The following is a 9,091-nucleotide window of genomic DNA, read 5'->3' on the forward strand; positions in this document are numbered from 1 at the left end:
GCAAAGAAATCAAAGATGTTGCCGAACATAACAAGGACTTGATCACAGAGTTGGTGCCGGTGGCAGTTCGCAACATTACGGACTATCCTCCCACTCCTCCTTCACCCACCACAACTCTCCAACACTTCCAACTGCCGTCGCTTCCCACTAGGTTTCCGTCGCCCAGCAGCAGCAGCAGTTCGTCTTCCGTCGAGGGAATACGATTAGGACCGACCGCAGCCAAATATCTGAGCACCAAAGGCGATGACAGAGACGAAGTTTTCGGTTTGTATCCATCACCCGACCCTTCCGGGAGCGTCGTGTGGAAGATAGGCAGTTGGCACGTCACGTTCGACAAGGATGATATCATCATCTACAACGAGAGCCGAGCGGGACGCAGAAGTTTCTTCAAGAAGTACGCAGGCACGCCGGGGCTATGGGAACTAATCACTAGAAAACGCCCCGACGCCAACGTGTATTCCGAAGAGGATTACGACAATTACAAGGAAATTCTCCAGATGACCGATGCTTTGTATCAGAACAACGACCCATCTCAGAACAGGGTCAAGTCAAGTAGCAGTGAGAAGTACAGGAACATCATCAAACCGTTTTGGAATGAAATCAAGCAGCAACACACTCCCCTGCCTACCGGCAGCGGTATCAAGCGCTACTCCAATTTGCCCGTGGAATTCGTGTGGCTGGACGATGTTCGAAAACTCGTGGACCGGCTGCTGGTCATCGCCGGAGAAGAAAGGGCCGGAAACCGAAACTTTCACAACGAAAAGGTTGGCATCGTGGACATGATCGTTTCCAAACTAAGCCGTTTCATCGTTAACGAACCGAAAGGCATCGGGTATCTGATAAACATCATCAACATCTTGCCCCCGCGATTCTGGAAGCTGGCGGAAGGGAAGGGACTCATCAACGATATCATCAACAAATTGCCTTTCGAGATGCATATTCCCGGCTACCAATACTGCGGTCCCGGTACTAAATTGGACGCTCGACTGGATCGCGGTGATCCGGGAATTAATCCCTTTGACGCTGCCTGCAAAGACCATGATATTGCGTACCGGGACAACAGGAATCTCGCAGCAAGGCACGATGCCGACATGCAGTTGGAACACCGGGCTTTCCGGAGGGTAGTCAGCAGAGATGCCGGCATGGGTGAAAGAGTGGCCGCTCTGGGAACATCAATGGCAATGCATACGAAAAGAAAACTCGGTTGGGGTTTGTAACAAATTTGTATTTATTTCATTTCAATAAAAAATATCAAAACTGTTCAATGATTCTCTCGTTCTTTAAATCGTAAACAAACTTTTTTCCCTGCAATCAGGACCACGCTGCATACTGTATTGTCTGGGATCGCCTCTTGGAAATCCACGACAACCTTGATGCTCGTGCGGTCGTTGATCACCACCTGCTTGCGTTTCGATGTGTTGATCACGTACATCGGACGTTTCTGGATAAACTCCGCTGGCGTGTAGTACATGTCGGTAGATCCTTCCATGGTGACCCTCTTGAACGCTGTGTAAGCTTCGTACAGCTTCAGGTAATCATCTTCCGCGAGGTTGTAGTTCTCTCTGGGGAAAATCTCGTTCCGCCCGTTCTTAAAGTAAATGTTCCTAACTTTGCAGTAGTCGAACATACTCGAATCCGCATTCTGACTGCCGTCGCGACCGGTTTGAAACACAACCACCACGAAGTCGGGCATGTCGTACTGGATGCTGTTGAACTGTGTCGTCACGTCGAACTCAAAGTATCGCCCGGACACTGTCCTCTGCAAGAATTGGTACATCTGAAACTCGAGCGGGACGTTCGGGTTCTTCAGGATTTCAGCTTTGATCTTCGTGGCGTGGTTACCTTCGTATTCGATGATCGGCATGCGAAGTTCCATGGATTTTATCACGCACTTACCCTCGGACGGGAGGCTCGCCTTGTCCACGGCGCCCCCAGCCGTCGCGGATTTCCATCGCAGTAACAAGTTGTTGTCGTTGGACGCTCTCTTGAAAGTGACCCTCAGACCGCCCTTCCACATGATTTCCTTGTAGTCGGAGAAGAATCCATAGAGGAGTCGCAGAGGGAATAGCACGGTGCTGAGTTTCCCGGGTAATTTGTTGTCGGTTTCGAAACCCGCTGCTTTGTAGTACGAACTCTCTGGCTTCGAGAGCGTCATGGTCGCCACGATGGTCGACGTTAGTCCGGGGTTATCTATCCTGTCGATGACTGTGCCATGCTTTCTCACTTCCACCTGGGAGAAGAGGTGAGGGACGAAATTGTCTATCAGCCTGATGTTGGCTCCTGCGGGGTAAGCTGCATTTTCGTCCCTGGTGACAATTTCGTATCTGATGTAGAGGTCAGCGCGATGAGGATGCACAAACCCGTCACCAACGTCTACATCAAATTCGATGTCCTTGTTCGGTTCGTTGAGGTTGCCAAACGTCCTTCTGTTGGGAGGGAAGGACTGCAGTTCGTAACTTTCTACGTGATCCATCGTAACCGTCTATTTTATTTACAAGATAGCCAGTACGGCCGTGCTCGTGGCTCCGGCGAAATCCACCAATTCAGCTTTCTCGTTCGTTATAGTCAGTTCTACTTCACTGAACTTGTCGTGCTGGATGGGAAAAAAGATCGGTTTGGCTGGTTCGTAAAGAATCGGCTCCAGGAATTCCGAATTGGGCTTGAACGTTGCAATTATACCGGTTTCCTTGTGTGTTTGGTCCCGATTTGCGTCCGTCGATACAACCATGCCCTGAGCCAGGTTGCAATGTACGTTCAAAGTTTCTATGGACAGGAATTTGGGAATAGAGGACCCGACGTGCTTGATCCCCGGCGCCAACCTGCTGTCGTTAGGGAAACCCAAGAGCTCCCCGATGGATCCGAGGTTTATTTCTTCTGTGGCGGACGTAATCTCCACGCGATGAGTGACCGAACTCTCGGACAGGATGACGTTCGAAGGCAATTGGGCTTGTAGCGTAGTCAGGTTATATTGTCCAGGCGAAACGATGATCTTCTTGCTTCCTACGTGGAGGCTGTTGTTGTATTCGGTGACGTTGCGAATCAAGTACATGCTGTAGAAAGCCACGAGCCCCAACGACTCTTGTTGCAGACTGATTACATCGTAATGCAATTTCAGTTTGAGGATTGAAGTCTCGCTGGACAAATGCAGGACTAGCATTTTTCTTTTATCGCTATTGTTTTATCAAATCCGTTGCTCTCTGAAACATTTCCAACGACGTCGAGTCCCCGCTGCCGGTTAGTTGCGAATGAATCACCAGCATTACGACGCAGAGATGACCGCAGACCACTTCGTCGAAGCCCTGGATCCTTTCATCGTTGTAAAATATTTCAGACGTCGATTTCAGGTAGTTCGCAAGCGCTAGAAATGGAACGCCACCGAAAGAATCAAAAACGAAAGCGCTTCCGTCCTCGGCAATCCAATAACATACCCAGTGGGTTCCCGGGTTGAGAGAATTATCCAAGTTGACCACTCCGCTTTCGCCGCCACTTCGGGGTCCATTAGCAGGCAATGTATCGGACATGAACACACCTCTAAAGTTTATAACGTTGAAGAATTCAGCTAGAGACTCAATATCTTCGTTTGAAAGGGGTGAATGAAAAAGTATTTACAGAAGCGTGTGAAGTGGATTTTTTACAGGATTAGAATTAGTCTAATTACAGTTATTGCATGATTTGCACTTCTCTCCGATTGGTGAATAGCCCCATGGAACGGTGTGAATGCCGCAGTTCAAAACTTTTCTCTTGTCGTCCTCTGCATCCAACGCCACTTTGTTTAGTTTCACGGTCTTCACATTATGGTCTATGCTCTGGAACCTCCTCTCTTCCCGCAGGATGGGGAGTTTCTTTTTCAGGCATTCAATGTAATCCTCGACTTTTAATTTCCCCTGAACAGTGCTTTTCCCAACTCCCTTGGACTTCTTGATGGTGGCAACGGTCGTTCTGATACAATATGATTTAGCCCTGAGTCCCACGAACTCTCTGATGATCTCACCGTTCATTTCGTCCTTCATCAATCCGGGAACTTTCTTGTTTCTTGGCAAAATGTTGTAGGGGTTCGGTTGTGGATAGCCCGAAGTGTCGAAATGTTCCTTCAATTCGGTTGTCATGCCCCTGTACGGATCTTCCTTCATCACATAAACGAAACTGTCCGTATCCATGTAAGCAATCTGGATTTGATTTTTGTATCGTGGCTTCATGATGTTGTAGTGGAACTCGTACATTTGCAGTTTTGACAGTTCGAGAATTGCAGCCCCCACGTACGTCGGTTTGTTGAACGTAATGCAGGATTTGTCAAGATGAAGCAACGTCAGGTTCTCGTTGAAAATTTTCCTGCTCTTGAAGCGTGGGTTGGCAACCCACTTCATGCATTTTTTCATCCGAAACTATCTTGACGTCCTTGTATTTCCTGACATTCTCCATTGTTTTTCCGTAGATGGCGTTGTTCATCAGTTTATACATATCCTTATCCAGGTCAGATGTCGCCACCTGCCGCTTCTGGGTGTTCATGTTGATGTAGGGTTCCAGCCATTTGCCCTGCGTGAATTTCAAAACTCTGTGCACTTTAGTTAAAACAAGACCCTGCTGGAGATAGAATTTCAGCAGTTTGCAGTGCACTACGTAATGATCCTTCCTCTCCAACGTCAGAAGCAGTTTTGGTTGATTGGAGCGAGGAGGACATTTTAGCTCAGGCGCCAGAGGAAAATCCGAATGGAGCTGGTGCAATTCTGAAGGATACTCCAAGTCTACCTCCGCGAAGTATCCTGTCGATCCTTCAAAATTATCCTCTTGAAGCAGATGTTTCAGTCCTTCTTCGGTGATGTCCGACCACTCGAAATTAGACTGTGGCAGCTTCTGCGTCATCGCATAACCATACAGGTTGTTGGCGTCCAAGTATATTATGTAGCTGGACTCCTGATTTGGATCGTAATCGTCTCCCATGTACTCGTTGTTTGCTTTCACATGTCTTAAACAACATTGCACGATGCCGCCCCTAATACATTTCTCGATGAAAAGCTGCATGTCGCATTGATCTTCCGCGAAAAGTTGCAATCGGATGCTACTGGAATACAACATGGCATTCCAGGTGAATCCCGGAAGACTCACGAAGTGCGCAGGGTCGACTTTGTAATCACGAATAGCGGTTTGACGAAACGCTTGGAGCACGTCGAATAGGAAAAGCACGTCCAGCTTCAAGTATAGATCGTGGAAATCACCCAGCGACCAGCATCGAAACTCGTTCCACATACGTTTGGCGTGCGCATAGTCTTCGTCGGAACACACGGAGTCCTTCAAAGTTGAATTGAAAGCGTCTTTCGATGGAAGATCCGTCTCGTCGAAGTTTTCGGGCCCGTCGACGTACTCATATGGGTACACTCCTTTCCTTCGAATAGCGTCCAAGGACACATCTGGGAAATGATCTCTGGTAACTTCCGGCACGTCCAACATGGCGACGCATTTTGCGAGGCTAGCCTGGAGAAAGCGGTAAGAATCGATGAATCTAAGTTCAATTCTTCTATATTTTGGCTTCTTGCCAGCAGCGCACAACGTGCACTCATCGTCGCAGGGGATCATTTCGCTCATCTTGCCATGATATCCCGGTGGAATATTCACCCACTTGCTGATAGTACTGTATTTCTCATCGGTCTCGGCAATCACACGAATGGATTTTTTGTCATAGCCCAGCTCTTTGATGAAATGGTGAAGATCATCATTGCTGAGCCCGTGGAAAAATACCGGTACAAACTTGGCAGTTTGAAGCTTCAAATTGCATCTATGGCATAACGGACGGATGTACTGACCCGTTACGTGAATGTGGTGTGCCACTTTTATCACACAATCATCAAATTTGGACTCGCAATTTGGACAATGTGTTGCACAAACAAACCTCAATTCTTCGTCTTCGGTAAGATCATTCATGGGTTTAGTCCTGAACAAAACATCACCCCATTCCTCCACTTCCTTGACTAGGAATTCCAGGAAGCGTTTTCCAGCCTCGGGTCCTCGGTAAAGAATCGGTTCCTTGTTATCTTCATCCGCTCCTGCCATCCAGTGCACGTAGTATGCGAAACTGCAAGGTATGTGCTCGTGGTAGGCAGTAGTTGATGATTTCGCAGGATCGGGGTCGCAGATAGCCATGGGCTTCAAGAATGCCTCGAAGTCCGCAACGATGACAACGGGGACCTCCAGCTGGGACTTGTACTTTCTGAAGAAATGAGAACCACCAGGGAACACGTACCTGGATGGTTGATGCTGCAGGCATTCTCTGAGGTGCTCCTGCAACCTCTCCTTGGCGGTTCTTGAACCTAGGTTGTTGAAAAATGTCATACATCGATAACAGATTGCGATTTGTTGTTTATGTTTCGTTATCTTGCTTCTGACCAGCTTCGAAAGATCACGGATGAGGCAATAATGGTGCTGTTTCACATTTTTTATCAACAGCATGTGCACTACATTCACCTCATCACCTACAATTTTGCTGATTCGAAGCGGAAAAATATTTACTTTTTTGTAGCTGATTGTATATCCATACACATTTACACCGATTGGAATCTCGTTCTTTTGTTGATAGGCTTTTTCGAATTTTTCGATTTTTGTCAGCTGCACAGGAAATGGAACGTCTTCGAAATATTCATCCAATTCATTCTCGTACTGGCTGTAACTTCCAACGCGCGCAGAGTTTTTTGTTTTATGATGCAAATGGGCCAGGAGGCACCATTTGAAACACTGGTTGTCGTTGTTTTCAATGTTAAGAACGGCTTTCTTGTTTTCGATCACCTGCGGGAGCTTCACGTAAGTCGATCCTGAAAGAGGCTTGTATTTGCTTATGTTGATGTTGATGATGTGTGTAGTGTTGGAAACACTCCAACCCGATCCTTTGCCTTGAAACTCTTCCTCCTTCCGGACGATCTCATTCATTAACTTGTCGTAAAGTTCGCTTATCACTTCCCTATCACTTTCCAGCAGAAGTTGTTGCTTTGTTCTACTGGAGAATACGTGAGTTTGTTCCGACGAATGCTTCTGAAACAACGAATCCAAAACCATGTTGAATTTGAAGGGGCCCTTGTTGAGAGTGGAAACCAAAATCTTAACCACTTCTGCTTTCTTCTCCTCCAGGAAAATTTCGGCACTGCAGGGCAAACCCCTATTCTCGCTGCTGAGGCTGTAATTTGCCAACATAAGCCTGAAGGCCGTTCTCTTCGGCTTAATGCATTCTGGGTCGCGTGCTTCAGCCGATTCTATGATCTTCGTTCTCTTTCCATGGCTCAACTGGTTTGAAGACTGCTTTCGCTTTACCCCACTCTTCTGATTGACAATCAAATTTTTTGTTGTTATCACTTTACTGGATGTTGGGGAAGATTTGGTGATGCTGATGGGTTCTTTCGACGAACCAGGCCGTTGAATACATCTTTGTTTATGCCGACTTAGATTGGACTTGGTTTGTGGGATATTACAGAAGGGACAGTGAACTTGGGGTTCTTTCGGAACTGCAGTGGCTTGTGTCTGCGACATTTTTCTGCAACAGAGAAAGCCAACTTTCAGGGGTATGCAATAGGCTATTATATACATATTGGACCATTGTTTTGATTCGAATCTGTAAGTAAACAGTAAGACGCATCAAGATGCCGAACAATATCTTCGGCCACTCCAGAGGCGGCACGGATACCGAGCCACTCGACAACACTGAAATTCTGAAACTCGACCAACGAGTAAAGAAACTTCGCAGCGACCTGCTGACTCTCCAGATCACTCTGTCCTCGAGCCTACAAGATGAGATCACAAGTCTGCAGAAAACATTAGTGGATCCGATCCTGAAGATCGAAGCGGAATTCAAATCACTGTTCGCCAAGTATGCTGATTTAGCATCCTTGGAAAGTTTGAGCAGCATTCAGGAAACAGTGAACAACCTACGAGAGGAATTATCTAACCTACAAAAATCCAGAGACATTATTCAACTAAAAACTAAGTTTGAGGAACAGGAAACAAACATCCAAGCTAGCTTGAGCGAACTTCAAAATGTTATTTCGAACATTAAGATCCAACTTGAAACCAACCCTGCACCCGAAGACATACTTCTCATCAATCGAACAGTGACCGATCTACGAAACGAACTCGGTAGTTTTCGGGATGAGATCCCGTCTCTGATTTCCTTTGCAGAACTTGAAAACTCGGTGAAAAACATGAGGGAGAAACTTCAAACCGTCGAAGAAGCCATTGCCAACTTTCCTTCGTCCGAGGAACTGAAAATTATAGGAAAGTCTGTGGCCAACATAAAACTGCAACTAGAGACGTACGAGGATTTCGGTAAAATCCAAGGCACCGTAAGCCACATCGAGGACACATTGTCGACCATGAGAACTGATCTATCGACCGTGCAGGAAGCTCTGGAATTGAAATTGCCAGGCATAACGGAAACCCTGACCACCGTTCAACAGCAAATTGCCAAGCTGGAAAGCCTTAACACCGAAACCGAACTTTCACACTTCCATCACCTGATCGACGACATACAGAGCAAGTTGGAAACACTACAGCAATCAACCCCTACCCAGGACGACATGACGCGACTCCGGGATGCGCTGGGTACGGTAGCCGACGCCAGTGAGCTGGACGCCGTGAGAAAAGCTTTGACCGCGCTGCAGAATACAGTAGTCAACTTACCAACATCGCAGGAACTGAAAGCCGTGAAGAGGACAGTGAATCGTTTGCTCAAATCCGAGGACGTGAAAAACATTCAGATTGAAATCGGTCAAATTCGAGACACCATCGCCACGATGCCCACTAACCAGAACGTCAACGAGCTGCACACTCTGTTCGCAGAAATCAGAAATCAGGTTCACGACCTCGCGACACAAAACTCCAAACTGAGGCTCGTCGAAAGCTTGCAGCAGATCATCGCAAACGTGAAACTTCGAATCGACGACGTGGAGACCGTTCAAGAGTCTGCTTTGGCTGATTTTGCCGACAAGCTTCGCGAACTGAACGAACACTTCAAGCAACTTCGCGTGGAAATCAAGATCAAACCTTCTTACGACAGCATCGTTAACCTCTTCAGCGAACACCTGGAGCCCGTACAGAACAAACTGGACGACGTGCA

The 9,091-nt window shown here is 47.2% G+C and overlaps 1 protein-coding gene across 1 annotated transcript; it reads right to left on the reverse strand.

The window, feature by feature from the left end:
• Positions 1–4,290: 4,290 nt before the first annotated feature.
• Positions 4,291–7,509, reverse strand: LOC146004220 (uncharacterized). The gene has a single exon (XM_083142892.1). It carries the CDS (start codon positions 7,507–7,509, stop codon positions 4,291–4,293), a length of 3,219 nt encoding a protein of 1,072 aa, XP_082999018.1.
• Between the last annotated feature and the right edge of the window lie 1,582 nt (positions 7,510–9,091).

The sequence above is a fragment of the Lepisma saccharinum genome, chromosome 21 (genome assembly GCF_977018435.1).
Source record: "Lepisma saccharinum chromosome 21, izLepSacc3.1, whole genome shotgun sequence".
Lineage (NCBI taxonomy): Eukaryota > Metazoa > Arthropoda > Insecta > Zygentoma > Lepismatidae > Lepisma > Lepisma saccharinum.